The 18,793-nt window shown below is 44.8% G+C and overlaps 1 protein-coding gene across 4 annotated transcripts in view; it reads left to right on the top strand.

The window, feature by feature from the left end:
• Positions 1 to 18,793, top strand: part of SLC4A11 (solute carrier family 4 member 11) — a 268,286-nt gene that overhangs the window by 92,296 nt on the left and 157,197 nt on the right. For all 4 annotated transcript variants that reach the window (XM_068274632.1, XM_068274623.1, XM_068274641.1 and 1 more), the window contains exon 2: positions 5,416 to 5,466. In XM_068274632.1, coding sequence (XP_068130733.1) covers positions 5,433 to 5,466 — 34 coding nt within the window. In that variant the 5' untranslated portion in view covers positions 5,416 to 5,432. The remainder of the gene's footprint in view (positions 1 to 5,415; positions 5,467 to 18,793) is intronic.

The raw sequence follows: 18,793 nt of genomic DNA, 5'->3' as shown, positions 1-18,793 counted from the left end.
CTCCCACCACCCCAGGAACAGGTTTGCATAGGAGGGGGCACAAGCTGTGCCCATCGCACAGCCCCTCTCCTGTAGATAAAATTGGTTCTGGAACAAAAAGTAGTTGTGTGTCAATATGAATTGTAATAGTTGTAGGATAAAGATAGAGTGTTCCCTCATATGTATACTTCTTGTTTTCAAAAAATAATCTACGGCCTCAAGGCCAAGATTGTGCCCTATGTTGTTGTATAAAGACTCCACATCAAGACTGGCCAACCATGTATTCTGGGTAATCTTTATGTCATTCAGCTTGTTGAGTAAATCCATTGTGTCCCTTAGGTAGGAAGGTAGGGTCTCCACAAAGGGGCGAAGAAAGCAGTCAATGTATTTACTTGCTGTCTCTGTCATACTACCATTGCCGGACACTATTGGTCGTCCTGGGGGATTGATAATATTCTTGTGTACCTTGGGGAGTGCGTAAAAAGTGGGTACTGTTGGACATTTATTCCAAATATTCTCAAAGTCCCTCCTGTCAAGGATGCCACTATCTCTTGCTGTTATAAGAAGATCTTCCAGTTCCTTCTGGAAGGTGTCAGTGGGATTTGTCCCTAGTTTCCTGTATTGTTTAACATCCTTCAATAGTTTTTGACACATCTGTACATATTTATCTCGTTCCATGAGTACAATGTTACCCCCTTTATCTGATTTTTTTTTATTACAATTTGATCATTTTTCATCAAGTTCTCTAGGGCTCTTTCCTCTCGTGCACTTAAGTTAGATTGTCTTTTATGTGAGTGTGACCCAGGATTTCTGGCCAGATCTTCCAGATCTTTAACGACAACATCCAGAAAACATTGGATGGAGGGATAGGTGCTAATGCTTGGACAAAATTTACTTTTTATGGGTAAATCGCTTGTTGGTGTGTCCAACTGTACAACCCCTGTACTATTTTCGTCCAGCAGGGAGTTCAAGGTTCTTAATGCGAGTTCATCTCTCTCATTGGCTTTTTTATTCATCATGGTCGGTGTATTCATAAATTTATGAATGGCAAGTTTTCTAGCAAAGAGGTTTACATCTTTTATGGTTTCGAAGAGGTCAAAGTTAGGAGTGGGTACAAAGGACAAGCCCTTTGAAAGTACTGAGATCTCGGTCTGATCAAGTACATAGTCAGTGAGGTTAATAATTGACATTTTCTCCTCCTGAATCCTACTTTCTACCACTCCTCCTCTCCTCCCCTCCCCTCTGCACCCTTCCGTGGGGTTTGTACCCCCATCTCTTCCTGTTCCTTAAATTCCTCAGGGTATCTCCAGAGGGTGGTCTCTGACCCCTCGGTTTCCCCCTCCCCTTTGGTTTTATAGGAGCCACATCTGGGTCCCCTGACTCTGATCCTGTACTTTGTTCGTTCTCAGACTCTGTTTCTGTTTCAGTTTCTCCACTATTAGGCCTTTTCAGTGGATTTTTAGGTTGTCTGGGACTACGTTTCCAGTTATATACCTTGTCGTGTTTAAAGTCATTCACATCTCTTACGTATTTACTATGTTTCTTGGTTTTAATCATTTCTTTGTGAGAGTGTACTTTATTTTGTAATTTTTGTTCCAGTTCTTTAAATGAAGGGTTGGTTTTAAAATTCATGACTTTTTTATGTTCCTCTGCTAGTCTACTATTGATAGTTTCCAGGGACTTTAATTCAAAATCCCTGAGATATGTCATAAGTTCCAGGGTTTGTTTTGTTTTTAATTTATTCCATCCCCTCATAAATTCTGCATTCTCAGTATGTTTGTGTGGTATAACTAAATTTCGTAAGCCACGTACTGTAATTTTTTCTTTTAAGTACGTGTTAAAACTGGAAATCTCCCACCAGCTACGATTATGATCCTTATATATATTAAAGATCTTTTTGAAGGCTTCATTGATTTCAGAGTCAAGAGTTCCTGTCGACACAAATAAGATCTTCGGTTCAGCTGTGTAGCCAAGGGGAGGCCCAGCTTTCAGGAGTGTGATGCAGGACTGGGCAAATCACGGGAGCCAGGTAGCCACTGCTCCTTAGAGTAAACCTGAGGCAAGTTGCCTGGCTGTCCCCTGATCCCGTGTCTCTTAATATTTTTAGGCCTACACCCTGCACAAGCATGCAGATCAGGTGCTCTGACTTAAGTCTGACTGCATTAGCCACATGCCTGCTTCAAGTGTTTTGATTCAGAGCAGGGGTTGTGCATGCAGCTGTATATACAGCACAGACTCCAGGCCAGGCTCCCTGTCTGGATAGATGGGATGGGAAGGCGGCACAGGTCCTCTTCAGGCCTGAGCTGAGCAGGGGTTGTGCTTGCAGCTGTATATACAGCACAGACTCCAGGCCAGGCTCCCTGTCTGGATAGATGGAGGGGAAGATGGCACAGGTCCTCTTTAGACCTGAGCTGAGCAGGGGTTGTTGTGTGTACAGCACAGACGCCAGGCCGGGCTCCCTGTCAGGATAGATGGAGGGGAAGGCGGCACAGGTCCTCTTTAGGCCTGAGCTGAGCAGGGGTTGTGCATGATGCTGTATATACAGCACAGACTCCAGGCCAGGCTCCCTGTCTGGATAGATGGAGGGGAATGTGCTCCGCTCACATTGCTCATATCTTTCGCCTCTGTCTTCATGAAACGCCAGCGGCTCTGTACCGTCCCCGGCTGGGAAGCATCTGGGGAATGCTAGTTTGTGTTGTTTTTGGGGGGCATGGCTCTGATCTGGTAATCCTGGAATAAGCGTGTGCTGGGTGGGTTTATTACAAGCCCCCCAGCGCTGAATGTAATAACCTGATGTGGGCAGGACAGCTGGCGGAGCGCTGCCAGCTCGCAGGAACGAGTCGCCGCTGTTTACGTCTTGAGTCTTCTCGCCTTATCCCTTCTCATGAAGCGAGGGTGTGAGGTGTCAGACAGGAGGAACCCCTTCTCTGGGCATGCGAGGGAAGGGATTCTGTGCAGCACACACAGCTGTTCCTCTCTATTGTTTTCAGAGTTATTCTAAACTGCACATTCAGATTCATAACTTTTGTCGGTGATAAAATGTTTTTTTATTTTTTTTTTATTTTAAATAAGCCGACCAAACTAGTTCTATAACTAAAAGACATATGTGTAAAAGAAAAATACTGATGGTCTCCTACTTACAAACAGGTTCCATTCTGAGAGATTGTAAGTTGAATCGTGTGTTAAACATAAGGAAACGATAAATGAGTAGCTCTGGATTCGGACATAGAATATAAACAGCGGGTTTTTAGCTGTTTTTCAAGGTGCTTTCAAAGTGTTTTTAACTACCTATTAAAGTTTATACAATACTGTAACCTGTAACAACAAAAACGTGTAATAAAGAAACAATATTGTATAATTTGTACATGAAGGAAATGTTATAATTATAGTAATTTGTAAGTAGGGGCCTGTCTAAATATTTTATTTAAAGTGGAACTCTTGCAGAAGGAAACCAAGAGAAATGCACCCTGTGTGTATTTAGAGAATTTAGCTGGTCTAATTTCCCCTCATCTGTAATTTGATCTCTCAGCTGTGTCAGCTCAGGAATCTCAGCAGTCCTCCGAAGACACCGCTGATTTGTAAACACAGGATGTTAACCCCATGTCTGCTTCCATGGAAGCAGGAAGTAGACACTGCAGATTTATTGCAGGATTTGCATCAGCTGTAACAAAGAAATGTTTCTCTATAAAGGTTATGCTGTTGCTTATCTTTTTAAGCAGAGAGGAAGTTCTGAGTTCAGGTCTCCTTTAAATATTGACTTGAATAGTTTGACTGAAGTGCAGTGACCAGGATGAGTTTGCTGCATCTCCTTCCATGAAACGATGGGCTTTCTGAGGGGTCCCTCGTCTATCATTGGAGGGGTTTCTCTTCCATCCCCGGGAGGCTGGAGGGGCCCCTCAGAGAGTGTTGGTGTTTTCTTCCCCTTGTTGATGGAATCTGGGCCGTGTGTGTTTTGTGGCTGAGCGGTCTGTGGTGAGGGGTCTGTAGAGCTTTCATAGAATGGTATGCAGTGCGGTCAGCTGGTGTCCGGCCGTCCGAGAGCAGCACGTGTGAAAACTGGCCGTGTGCTCCATAACATAGTGCACAGCAACATGGAGGATATTCTGCCAAATGTACAGCTAGCAGTTCTGTCTGTACAAGAGTGTATTTCTGTCTATCTCTCAACAAAGGACTCCTGAGAGGGATATGGAGGCTGCCATATCTATTTCCTTTTATACAATACCAGCTGCCTGATCATCTGCCTCTAAAGGTGGCCATACACTGGTCGATTTGCCGTCCGATTCGGCCAACAGACAGATCCCTCTCTGATCGAATCTGATCAGAGAGACCACCTTACTGCAAACAGATTGTGAACCGATTTCAGCCTGAAACCGATCACAATCTGTTGTGGTGGTGGTGCTGCTGCCGCCGCTCCCCCCCGCCGCATACATTACCTGCTCCGCCGGCGCGACTCCCGGGTCTCTCTCCGCTCTTCTTCTCCGCTCTGGTCTCCGGCTCCAGCATGCTTCACTTCTTCCTGCCCGGCAGGAAGTTGAAACAGTAGAGCGCTCTCTACTGTTTAAACTTCCTGCCGGGCAGGAATAAGTGAAGGCATGCCGGAGACCAGAGCGGAGACGAGCGGGGGCAGTCGCGCCGGCGGAGCAGGTAATGTATGCGGGCTCTATTGCGTCGGTCGTCGGGCACTCGAACGCCGCTAGCGATGCGCTCTTTACCCGCGGGCGATCGACGGTAATTTTCCGCACGGCGCAATCGACGGGATCGGACGAAATGAATCGAAATTCGGCGTGTAGCGCGAACGATTGGCGGCAGATTCGATCTCAGTGATCGAATCTGCTGTCGAAACGGCGGTAGATCGGGCCAGTGTATGGCCAGCTTAATTCTTTTAGCCATAGACCCTGAACAAGCATGCAACATGTGTTTCTGACTGAAGTCTGACTGCATTAGCTGCATGCTTGTTGATCCAGATACTACTGCAGCCAAGGATCAGAAGGAATGCCAGGCAACTGGCATTGTTTAAAAGGAAACAAATATGGCCGCCTCCATATACTTCTTAGTTCAGGTTTCATCTGTGGAAATAATGTGTGAGATAAAATGACCTCAGTGGTGGGAAACCTGTGGCTGATGGTTCAAGTCCACCATTCCCCTCAGGATCCTCTCGCTTGGTCTCTCCCTTCCCCCTTCCTGTGCTGCTCGGCCTCTGCTTGTCTTTTCCCCGGTGCTGCTCGGGCTTTGCCTACCTCTTCCCCGGCAGTTCTCGGCCTTTACACTTAATGCAGTGGTACTGCTCACACTGCCTGTGGAAAAATGCACCCATTTCTAGTCATGGTTTATGTCAAGTTATATTCCAGTAATCCTAATGACTGTTTCTAGATTTACAGACCATTGTCTTGGATACAGAATGCATAACTGACTCATGGTTTTGTGCCTTGTTTGCAGAGAGTCCCCCGGCAGCGATGTCCAGAAATGGATACTTCTTTGAAGAAACTGGTAAGTCAAAAGCCAGAAACCATTATGCCAGTGTCCTTTTTATAATTGGGGACTTTCCTGTGTACTTCCCAGTGAAATGTATTCAGATTGCTGGAGGGAAATGCCAGTCAGCAAACTTGCTTGAGAGTTACAAGTATGCAAATGTATAAAATATTGAGGTTGACAAAGTAAGAGGGCTGGCGAGGGCACAGTGTAATTATCAAGTTTACCGAACTCCGTGCAGTGTTTGTCTTACATTCGCTAAAGGCGTTGTTACCAGTTCTTTTTATAGTATGTTCCATGCTGATGTTGGATATGGCCCGCTGGTGGGTTTTCTTTTTTTTTTTTTTTTTTCTGTCACTACAGGCACACTTTACTTTTGTCAATTGCAGATATCCAAGGAAGACCTCCACACATTTTATACAAAAAATAAAATTAAAAGAGAGGATTTCCTTTAAAACCTCCCTGTCAAAATGCAGCCTCTATCTTTTTATAGCATTCTACAGGCAGTCTAAATTATTAATTCTTTTTTTTTTTTTTCAATGGCCTCTCGGTCTCTATCAATGATAAGGGCAAGCGAGGGCATACAATGACCTCACTTCCGCCCTCCCTGTGTTTTCTGGCTCTTTTTGTCCATCTTTATGCACCTGTATAGAACTACAAATCCCACAATGCAGCGGGTCTCCACACTTTGAGCTCAGCAGCAACAGTGCTCTGCATTGTAAAGAATTGAATTAAACAAGTTTCAAACCATTTTAAACTGGACCAATAGCCAGAATCTTAATAATGTAGTTTTGTTCCATACATGAAGATCGTCTTTTATGTATTTATTTTTTCTTTATATCACTGGTTTGTCTAGTTATTACATTTCAGATACATAACGTACTCCAATCCTAGTCACGTGATTTATGCCGCATGCACACATTTGTATTCCTAGTCATGTGACTTATGCCAAGCCATAGGTCACATGGTTTCAGTCTGATTAGGTGCTGCTTCTTTACAAATATTTTGCAATTCTTTAGGGCTCTATCTAGGAATATAAGGATTTTATTTTTCTTCTTTGGACTCCGGCATTTAATGTTTTTTGCAGTCACAGGAGGAATAAATGTATGGAAGCAAGAGTCATCCGATCTGTGGCACTTTGCTTTAGACTATGTGGGCATCTTGGCAAACTGGCAGCTTTAGCGGTTTCCTACAACAGCTGTTGTTTTGAAATGGACACAAAGGGCAAGGAAGATCAGATTGCACACCCTGCTGACTGACTCCCACAGGAAAGGGACAATTCTCCTTCTCACTCCTAGCAGAGTAATCCAGATGGACATGTCCGGTTTACTCTGGTATAACTGATGTGCCTATAGGCAAGCAGGTACTACAGTGAGGCTAGGTTTCCACTTGTGCGTTTTGTGTCAGTTTTTCTGCTCAGAAAATTCGCATAGATTTTAAAACTAATGTAAGTCAATGCAGCCGTTTCCACTCCATGTGAATTTTCGTACGCGTGAAAAAATCTGAGGTCCTGTATCATTTTTTCGGACATCGCGGACGATTCGCGTACAATGCTTTGTATAGGCAATGCCAATTTTCACGTTACTTGCCCGAAAATTCGCAGTAGATCCATGGTTACAGGAAGTTGTCAGCAGTCATGACTAAGCTGTTACTAGGCAGATTATGCATATGTAACTAATGCGAATTTCCGCGTACAAAAATTCGCATAAAACGCGTACAAATTTACATGCAAATTTTCACCAATCAAAAAAATCTTATACGATTTTATGCAGGCGAAAATGTAACGCTACAGTGGAAACGTAGCCTGAATTGTTTTGCAAATAAAAGGGGGTGTTCTATTTTTATTTACATTTGTCTCTATATGGAATAGAGCATTTCTATACATATTGAACATACATGTTATAGACATGTAAACTCACAGAAAAACATTTTTATTTTGACCAAAAATGTTTTATATATTTGTACTTTGATGTGCTATGAGAGGAAACTCCGATTTTCTTGCCTGCGGTCCGCCAGTGTCTTTGGTAGTCTTGTTTATTTTTCTTCCCATGAAAAAGAAAAATGATTTTGAAGACTTCCATAACTCGCTTGAAATATTTTTACCATCCGAGTAATTACAAATAGCCGTCACGACTTTGGCTTCAAAATGCCTTTTACTGTCTGAGTAATCACAGATAGTCGTCGTGACTTTCACCAGACCCATCAAACGAGCGCAGATCAAAGCGAGGGCAGGGTAGCTCGTGAAGCCCATTAGATATGGAGAAATTCAATTTGCGCAGTGGCTGCGTTAGCCGCGCCATCGCTGAACTCTTCTCTTCAGGGGGCTATTCTTAGAGCAGCCGGGATCAAGGCGAAGGCACAACTAAGCTCTCCTGTATTGCGTGCTGAGCCCCGGGTAGTGCCAGGCCAGGAATAGCGCCAACGTGATTTCATCCCTAGAACAATTGCAGGCTACAAGTGTTAACATCCCAGGAGATGGACCTAAAGGAGGTCCTTCAGATCCTTAATTGGAGCTCTCAAGGAGCCGGAGCTCTGGGCACTCTGGACAACCAGTGGGGCTATTCTAATTAATGCTATGCTTTTTTTTAAAAAAAAAAGCATGACCAGACTTAACGGTACTGACAGTGGCGCACTACAAACGCCGCCTTTTTTTTTTAATCCATCTATTTTTATTGAAGATTTTTTTTTTAATAACCATACAAAAAGACTGGATAGTAACAGTTGTACATAGCTCAAGCTTATGTCAGTTACAGATACTAGTATCCGATAAGAAATAAGCATTGGAAGGGAGTATTGACAAACTTGAAGCAACAGATATACAGTTATAAAAGAAAGAGGAACCGAGCAAAGATAATTATCATATTCAAGTAATGGTGGGCTGACATAAGTGTTAAAATGGTTAAATTATGCAGGAGAACAGAGGTGCCAAAAGGATAAAAGGAAGCTAAATGAGCTTAAACAAATTCTTGGTAAATAGAGGAGGTAGTGGTGGACTTACCTCCTCCAAGTAGACACACAACGACTGTAGTAAAGACAGACAATTATATTTTATTTATGAACTCCAAATATGCAACGCGTTTCGCAAGTTTGATCCCGCTTCATCAGGCAATAACAACGGAACAATAGCATATGTGGTCAGTAGAAGACCCAGACACCTCTTGACAGAGGTGGAAGAGCCTCTTGACAGAGGTGCCTGGCTCTTCTACTGACCACATGTTCTTCTGCATAATATTGAGACAACCCTGGGTGGAGGGTTGAACCCCCTTTTTCTCATCTACAGAGAGCGACTTCTTATTCCTGAGTGGGGTCAGGAAAATCTCCCCACCTGCCATTACAGTGGTTGCCTAATGGTAACCCTGGTTTGTGAGTATTAATATTTACTCTATCCAGTAACCATTTACCAGTACATATTACACTATTGGGGCTCTTGGTGTTCCTTGTTTTTAAAATGGTTAAAATCAGGGTAAATAACACAACAGAGACTTAAACGGAAGTCTAACTGGTCGGAAGTGAGCATCAACCAAAGTCTGGACCTACCTGCTAACTTGTGTGGTAGGGAGATTTGGTAGTAGCAATTTAACCTCAGAAGAGTGATAGGGGTGTGTGAAAGACCTTGGAGGGGGGGTGGGTGGTACTCCAATAGGTAACTGACTAAAACAGAGTATGCCTACAGATCAATAGAATTTCTTTTTTGTAAGTTTGAAGATCAGGTGATGAAACCAAGGGTGATTGTACTACAAATGCCTTGTGTAATCTTCCATTCCACTACATGTGGGATTGCAATGACCGGACTTAAAGTGAACCTGTAATTTAAAAAAAAAATTGCTCCTGTGGGGTACTTGCCTTGGGAGGGAGAAGCCTGTGGATCCTAATGATGTTTCCCCCATCCTCTTCCTCCTCAGGGATCCAGTGCTGGTACCCCTCGCAAGCGCAGTAGGGATATATTTACAATCTGCGCGGGTACAATACCAGCTTCCCCTCGCGCTCTGGGGAAATAGCTGAGCCTGATCGGGTCTGCTCTACTGCGCAGGCACGAGGTGCAGAACGGACCCGATCGTGCTCTGCTATTTCTGCCGGAAGGGTAGCTTGGGTAGCTTGTACTGCGCCTGCAATGGAGCGCGGATTGTAAATATTGCCACGCTCTTTTCAGGGGCTGCCGGCACGGAATCCCTGAGCCTAAGGAGGACGGAGGAAGCCTTGTTAGGATCCAAAGGCTTCCCTGTCCCAAGGTAAGTACCTTCCCCCCGGTGATTTTTTTTTTATTCATTACTGGTGGTATTTAAAGTGGGATTATAATCCCAAAAATAAAATGTCAGTAATTACTCTGTTAAAAGAACATGTGAAAGCATTAACAAATATTCCCTGTGTGTAAAATAGTTTTATTTTCACTGCAGAGAGCAGAAGAAGACAAATGTAATCCTTGCAGGCTGAAGCTCTCTGAGGAAGGGGTCCTCACTCTGCCCCCTCCCTCTGCTGAACAGACTCCTCGCCCTAGCAACAGATAAGTCACTTCAGCAGAGGTGGGGGGGGGGGGGGGGGTGTAGAGAGACTCCTGCCTTTGCCTATGCCCAGAAATAAGCAAGTTTCTACTGCTCTCTACAGTGAAAATAAACAATTTTACACACAGGGAATACTTGGGAATGCATTCAAATATATTTTTAGATCCTATAAAAATGTCAGTCGGCTTCTCTACTCGTTCACACACTATTTTGGTATTTGGACTGAACAACTGCCATTCACGAAGGTTCTTTTGTAAATAAAGAACCCGCTCATGAGGAGATGGGCTATTCCAAAACTTGCCAGATCTGTCCAATTTTCATTGCCTACTGTAAGTGACAGCGTTATGCGTTTTTTTACTCTGGGAGAAATGTACATTTCTATGTGTGTTTATAATTTTTTCTTAATAGGCAATAGTTTTCCCTTTTTGTAAATGTTTTCCTTTATTTCTTAGGAAGACTGTAGGAAATCCATTATATTATTGTGCCTTTTTGCTTCAGTCGTTGTTGTGACACTTGTGGCAGCAGTGAGGCAGCCCCTCCTGTGTGTAGAATCTGTCTGTGGCCGGCACAGAGGAGATGCGCGGCCTTGCAGCATTAGATTGGATGACTCCCGTGTCTTGTATGTGCGCCCCTCCTATGTGTTGGATCTGTCTGGCACAGAGGAGATGCACGGCCTTGCAGCGTCAGATTGGATGACTCCCGTGTCTTGCTTGTGCGCATCTCCTGTGTGTAGGATCTGTCTGGCACAGAGATGCATGGCCTTGCAGCGTCAGATTGGATGACTCCCGTGTCTTGCTTGTGCGCACCTCCTGTGTGTAGGATCTGTCTGGCACAGAGGAGATGCACGGCCTTGCAGCGTCAGATTGGATGACTCCCGTGTCTTGCTTGTGCGCACCTCCTGTGTGTAGGATCTGTCTGGCACAGAGGAGATGCACGGCCTTGCAGCGTCAGATTGGATGACTCCCGTGTCTTGCTTGTGCGCACCTCCTGTGTGTAGGATCTGTCTGGCACAGAGGAGATGCACGGCCTTGCAGCGTCAGATTGGATGACTCCCGTGTCTTGCTTGTGCGCTCCGCCGTCCGTGCTGGGCCTGGATTCATTTAATGAGATCTCTTGTCGCGGTGACCTCGGGCGGCAGCGTCCCGGCCTGGCACCACCGGCAGCATGTTTTATCTATTCTCTTCCTGCCTCTCTAATCTCCCAATCCTCTTGTTGACATGGGAATTCTTTTAATAGTTGTCATGTTTGTCTTTGTGCCATTTATTGCAGTTTGTTGTGTCTCTGTCTCGGCTTAGCAGAAATACATTTTTTTTTTTTTTACATTCATTACATTACATTTTCTTTTAGATGTGCTTGTGAATTAGATTTTATAGGCCAACTCTGTGCATCTTGGATAGTGGATTCTGCCATTTTTTAAATTGGCATGATCAGTTTATAAAGGTGAATAAGTCAATGACTTCTTGTTATTTATATAGCATGGACATCTTCTGCAGCACATTACAGAGCTCATAGTCCTGTCACTGACTGTCCTCAGAGGAATTTACAATATAATCCCTACCATAGTCCTAGTCTAATGTCCATTATTATTATTATTATTATTATTATTATTATTATTATTATTATTATTATTATTATTATTTTATTTATATAGCACTGACATATTCTGCAGCACTTTACAGAGTATATAGTTATGTCACCTGCTGTCCTCTGAGGAGCTCATAATCTAAGCCCTACAATAGTGATAGTCTAATATCCTACCATATTATGTATTTATATAGCGCTAACATCTTCTTCAGCACTTTATAGAGTACATAGTCATGTCACTGACTGTCCTCAGAGGTGCTCACAATCTAATCTTACCATAGTCCTAGTGAAATGTCCTACCATAATATGTATTTATATAGCCCTGACCTCTTCGGCAGCTCTAGATGTTTAAATGTAGCTTTCTTAAGGTGGCCATACACTGGTCGATTTGCCATCAGATCGACCAACCGATAGATCCCTCTCTGATCGAATCTGATCAGAGAGGCATCGTATGGCTGCCTTTACTGCAAACAGATTGTGAATCGATTTCAGCATGAAACCCAATCTGTGAAGCTGCCGCTGCCCCCCCCTGCATACATTACCTGCTCCGGTCGGAGCGACTCCCCCGGTCTCCGCTGTCTTCTTCTCCACTGGGCTCCGGGTCCGGCTAGCTTTACTGAACTTCCTGCCAGGGGAAGTTTAAACAGTAGAGGGCGCTCTACTGTTTAAACTTCCTGCCGGGACAGGAAGTTCAGTGAAGCCAGCCGGACCCAGACACCAGCGCGGAGAAGAAGACAGCGGAGACCGGGGGAGTTGTGCCGGCCGAAGCAGGTAATGTATTGCCGCTAGCGTCGGTCGTCGGCATTCGAACACCGCTATCGACGCACTCCCGACCCCCGGCGATCAAGCAAAATCTTCCGCAAGGACGGATCGATGGGTATGATTGATTTCAGACGGAAATCAATCGTTCTGTCAGCGGTTGCGCAATGATTTCACAGCAGATTGGATCACAGTGATCGAAACTGCTGTATATCGGTGGGAAAATCGTTAGGTGTATGGGCCCCATTACTGGCCATCACCTCAGCAAGGAGAGGAAGGGACATTCAGGCACCATCCATAAAGGATCCTTATATGGTTTTTCACTCTGATAGGGTTGTATTAAGCCGGATTTCGCTTTTCTGCTCAAAGTAGCTTCAGCCTTCCATCGCGCACAGGAGGTTTTTCCCCCTTCTTTTTTTTTTTTCATTTTTTTTAATTTTTTTTTTTTTTTTTTTTTACCCATCAAACTCCCACAACAATAAAGAGACAGTGGAACACACTGGGTGTTGAACGATATGTGCATATAGTAAGCTACACTATACATTTATTTTTGCCTATATCACTGTCACTTACAGTAGGCAGTAAAAATCTGACAGTTCTGAGGTCTTGGACTAGTCCATCTCTTAATGGGGGATTCCCAGTTATTTCTTTCAAAAGCACTCAGTGAACTTCTGCAGTTGCTCAATCCAACTGCCAAACGAATAGGGAAGCAGGCTAACATCTTAATATAGATCCTTTTCAGGAGGGCGTTTGTAAAGAATTAAAGGGAATACTGAGAATCCCCCATGAGGAGATAGACAGCACAGGACTAGTCTAACTTCGTGGACATTCTCCCAGGAGTTTTGGTCTGGAGGGGGTGGGGCAGCAATGTCCTGGCTTTGGTGGTCGGAGAGAAAGAGGTGGGCGTGGCAGAAGTAGTGGGAGGAAGTGAGTGACGCAGGAAACTGACTCGCATCAAGAGCCCTTGAGGGGCTGGGCGTGGCACCCAGTTTCTCATTTGGACTATTCCAAAATCTGTCAGATCAGTCAGCTTTTTACTACAAACTGTAAGTGATAGCAACATAGGAAAAAGTCTTTTATGGTGCATTTTACTCTGTGTCTGTTCCTGCAGACACGCGTGTGTTTCCTCCCTGATACTATAAAAGCTCCATGCCAGATAATAATAAAACAGTGTGCTCTTCCAATAGACGCCCAGCCGCATTCTCCATGTTCCTCCTCTTACACACGTGGCTTGGTAGTTTCTCCATAGTAGTGAATGGAGGGTGAATTTATAAATGATGTGGCTTATTGGCCAATCACAAGTGGAGTAAAGGTCGGTGTTGTAATGAATTGTTGTGTAAGATTAAATAAAGCTTTGGTTTGCACAGAGGTGTCCCTTCCAGGAAACGTGCCCTCTGTGCTGGCACACACTGCCATTACATCACACTCTCTCCCATATGTCATTCTTTTATAGGCCATGCGTGTCTGGATCAGGTGGAGCTGGCTGGCATGTAATCATCATTATTATTCAGGCTCTGTAAAGTTCCAGGTCTAATTATAGCGTAATATATGCAAATCCTCCAGAGAGACGCCCAGCTACCTTGTTTACTGGAGTTTGTGTCTGCGCTAGTCGTCTGCTTAAAGGGGAAGTATAGTGCACTTTATTTGTGTTTAATGATTGTGGGTTAGTATGCAAAACAAAGCAGGAGAGGGGGCAGCTTGCCACTGTTTGGGCATTTTATTATTATTATTTAGTATTTATGTAGCGCCGACATCTTACACAGCGCTGTACAGAGACTATAGTCTTGTCACTTAACTGTCCCTCAGAGGGGCTCACACTCTAATCCCTACCAGAGTCCTAAGTCTATGTATGAATTGTGCAGTGTATGTATTGTAGTCTAGGGCCAATTTTTTTTAGGTGGAAGCCAATCAACTTATCTGTATGTTTTTGGAATATGAGAGGAAACCGGAGTGCCCAGAAGAAACCCATGCAGACACTGGGGGAACATATAAATTCCTTGCAGATGTTGACCTGCCTGGGATTCGAACCTGGGAACCACTGCCATATTATTGCCAATAAAATACAGATTGCATGTGAAAGTCAAGTTGAACGAATGAGAGCAGTACTTTATCTTATCTTTTGTGACTCTTGCAACTGGCAGAGTCCCAGTGGATTGGCGTACAGCCCACGTTTTCCCATTATTTAAGAAGGGCAAAAAATCTGATCCAGGAAATTATAGACCTGTAAGCTTAACATCAGTTGTATGCAAACTATTTGAGGGGTTACTAAGAGATACTATACATGACTTCATAGTAGAAAATAATCTTATTTCTCAGCATCAACATGGGTTTACTAAAGACAGGTCCTGTTTGACTAACATGCTCAGCTTTTATGAGGTAGTGAATGCTAATATGGATATTGGGAATGCTTTAGATGTGATATACTTGGACTTTGCAAAGGCCTTCAACACTGTTCCCCACAAAAGTCTGGTGCAAAAGTTGAGGATGCAAGGACTGGAGAAGAGTCTGTGTGCATGGATAGGGAACTGGCTAATGGACAGAAAACAAAGAGTTGTGGTCAATGGATCGTACTCAAAATGGGAGACTGTTAGCAGTGGGGTCCCACAGGGGTCTGTTCTGGGTCCAGTGCTTTTCAATTTATTTATTAATGACCTAGTAGATGCAGTAGTGAGCAATGCTGCTATTTTTGCAGATGATACAAAATTGTGCAGAATCATCAACTCTCAGGAAGATAGTGTCATATTGCAACAGGATCTGGATAGGATGGCTATATGGGCACATACATGGCAGATGAAATTCAATGTTGACAAATGTAAGGTCATGCATTTTGGACGTACTAATGGTCTAGCACCATACAAAATAAATGGGATACAGTTGGGGACATCAAACTTGGAGAAGGACTTAGGAGTACTCATTGACAACAAGTTAAATAATCGTACTCAATGCCAAGCAGCTGCAGCTAAAGCTAACAAAATTTTGGGATGCATTAAAAGGGAAATAAAAACTCGAGATGCTAGCATAATATTGCCCCTGTTTAACTCTCTAGTAAGGCCACATCTGGAATATGGAATTCAGTTCTGGGCACCACATTACAAAAAAGATATTGCAGTTTTAGAGCAGGTGCAGAGACGAGCAACAAAATTGATGCGTGGGATGGAGGGTCTCACTTATCGAGAAAGGTTAGATAAACTGGGTTTATTTAGTCTAGAGAAAAGACGCCTTAGAGGGGATCTAATTAACATGTATAAATACATCAGAGGGCAATATAATACCTTGGCGGATGAGCTTTTTGTCCCTAGGCCTTCTCAAAGGTCTAGAGGACATGATCTGCGCATGGAGGAGAAACGTTTTAGCCATTTATTTAGGAAAGGGTTCTTTACAGTAAGAGTGATTAAGATGTGGAATGCATTGCCACAGGAAGTCGTTATGGCAAACTCTATACCTGCATTTAAAGGGGGCTTAGATGCTTTCCTTGCGTTGAAAGACATCCATGGCTACAATTACTAGGTAATGCCTAATGATGTTGATCCAGGGATTTTATCTGATTGCCATCTGGAGTCGGGAAGGAATTTTTCCCTTTAGGGGCTAATTGGACCATGCCTTGTAAGGGTTTTTTCGCCTTCCTCTGGATCAACAGGGATATGTGAGGGAGCAGGCTGGAGTTGTACTTTATACTGGTTGAACTCGATGGACGTATGTCTTTTTTCAACCAAAATAACTATGTAACTATGTAACTAATCTTGGCTTCCTGGGGGTGCTGGATGTAGCAGTGGGTGCCAATGGTGCATGGCCTGACGACCGTTTCGCTGTTCTTTGACCTTCTTCCGAAGCCTAACATGCATGTGCACCATTGGCCTCCTCTGTTTCCTATTGTTGTATTTTAGTTTTACTTGCCTCTGAACTGTCCCGATTTTTTTCCTGGGACTGTCCTGGGTTGGGAGGTATGGCCCGTGTCCAACTTGCGTTCACATGTAATGCAAATTGTATGCAGCTTGGAACTGGGGCAATTAAATGTATTTTCTGTCAGTTTTTTCATTAGTTCCATTTCATTTACAATTTGCTTCTCACCAACCTTCTCTGATGCTAAGTCAACCATTAGCACCACTCCAAGTCCATTGCCTCGGAGCCCGTCGTTGCCTCGGAGCCCGTCATCCCCCGTTGCCTCGGAGCCCGTTATTCCCCCCCCCGTTGCCTCAGTAATAGACTCCTGGCTCTGGAGTGGATTATAGGCCGTCCGCCATTTTGTCCTTTACATCGTTAGTTCCTCGTTCTGGCTTGTGCCGATTGAACAGGCATTTTTCCTTTGCTTGGGGGATCGTGGGATGTGTTATTATATATGTCGTGTTTTTAGCACTTCTAGTACAAAGTCTTCCTGTTCCCGGTACTCTTCCCTGCTGGGCCAGGCGACTACATGGTACTCTCACAGCTGTTGCAGGGGAGGATTGAGCTCTCACCCATAATGAACTAGACTGCATTACTCAGCAGCAGAGAGGCTGAAATGAGAATAAAACTCATTTATCTGACTTGCTGATCTATCAGTGGCCTATTATTATTTCTGGCGTACTTTGAACAATTCATGTCAGTAATTGTCTAGCAGACTAGTACAATGAAAGCAGAAAACTACCCAGCAAAGGCCTTTTACAGTCGCTCAGCAGGATTCGTGATCTAATGACTTTTTCTACAGTTTTTAGGCCAGTTTTGGGTTGTAGATGTACTTAAATGGAACCTGAGATGGGGGATCTATAAAAATTATATATACCTGGGGATTCCTCCAGCCCCCACCAGGCTAATCGCTCCCTCGCTGTCCTCCTGCGCCGCCTGCATCCTCCGCAATTTGCCTTGGAAAGTCCTGCAGTCTGGGGCATACTGAGCAGTCATACCCCAGCCACATGCCCATTGCACTCCCGGCTATGGGAGAGCACATGCGGCTGGACCGCACCCGTGCAGACTGGCCCCGACTAAAGGATTTTTTGGGACAAGCTGAGGAGGATCCAAGCAACGCAGGAAAACGGCGAGGGAGCGATCAGCCTGGAGGGGGCTGGAGGAAGCCCCAGGTATATTTACTTTTTTTTTTTCCCCCAACCCAGGTACCAGGTGCACTTTCAGACATTGGAAAATATGAGCGCAGGGTAAAGCTGAAAAACATCTCATTCTACTCCTGCAAAAGTCCCGGCAGCGTTAAAGGAATACTGTTGGGGGTCGGGGGAAAATGAGTTGAACTTACCCGGGGCTTCTAACGGTCCCCCACAGACATCCTGTGCCCCCGCAGCCACTCACCGGTGCCCTGGCCCCGCCTCCCGTTCACTTCTGGAATTTCAGACTTTAAAGTCTGCAAACCACTGTGCCTGCGTGTTCTCGCTCCCACTGATGTCACCAGGAGCGTACTGCACAGGAACAGACCATATTGGGCCTGCGCAATACACTCCTGGTGATGACAGCGGGAGCGAGGAAACTGCAATGCAGGCGCAGTGGTTTTCAGACTTTAAAGTCTGAAATTCCAGAAGTGAACCGGAGGCGGGGCCGGAGCATCGGTGAGTGGCTGCACGGGCACAGGATGACTGCGGGGGACCATTAGAAGTCCTAGGTAAGTTCTACTCATTTCCCCCCCCCCCCCCCCCTTACAGTATTCCTTTAATTACTAGTCCCCCTCCAGGCCGCCATGGCCTCTGGAACAACTTAATTTGGCTTCCAGCTGTTGCTGGCGGCCAAATTGGGCTCAGTCTTTTGATAGTGCCCAAATTACTGACTGAGCGCCGCTATATCTGTAATTCGCATTACGGCCTGTGGCGGCGCCCAAATTTCCAGCTCTGTTTTTTGCCTGATTCAGTTTTGGAATGAAATGGTTTTGCTGACTGGACCATGTGTGAGGTAACATGGGTGCTCAGTGAAAACTGTCCCAAACTGGGGGCAGGGGAATGCATGGACTCTACACAGGCCTCGGCCTGGCTGGCGTTTGGAACCTGAGAATCTAGCATTGTAGTGGCTGGATAGTGGAATGGTTTGGGGCTTTGCACCTGATAGAGGTGACATGGGTTCAGATCTCGGCTCTGCCTGTTTAGTAAGACAGCACCTATTCAGTAGGAGACTTTGGGCAAGACTCCCTAACACTGCTACTGCCTATAGTGTGTGTCCTAGTGGCTGCAGCTCTGCCAGGAGAAAAGTCTGAAACACCTGACCTGCATATGCTTATTCAAAGTCTATGGCAAAAAGTTTTAGAGGCAGAGGAGTTTGAGATAGCCAGCTAGATGCCAGGCAATATGCATTTTTTTTTTTTTTTAAAGAGAACCCGAGGTGTGTTTAAAGAATGTTATCTGCATACAGAGGCTGGATCTGCCTATACAGCCCAGCCTCTGTTGCTATCCCAAACCCCACTAAGGTCCCCCTGCACTCTGCAATCCCTCATAAATCACAGCTGTGCTGTGAGGCTGTGTTTACATCTGTAGTGTCAGTCTCAGCTGCTCCCCCGCCTCCTGCATAGCTCCGGTCCCTGCCCCCGTCCCTTC

Source organism: Hyperolius riggenbachi, chromosome 1 (genome assembly GCF_040937935.1).
Source record: "Hyperolius riggenbachi isolate aHypRig1 chromosome 1, aHypRig1.pri, whole genome shotgun sequence".
Lineage (NCBI taxonomy): Eukaryota > Metazoa > Chordata > Amphibia > Anura > Hyperoliidae > Hyperolius > Hyperolius riggenbachi.
The sequence above is the reverse complement of the archived record's forward strand: the minus strand, read 5'-3'. Positions and strand labels throughout refer to the sequence as shown.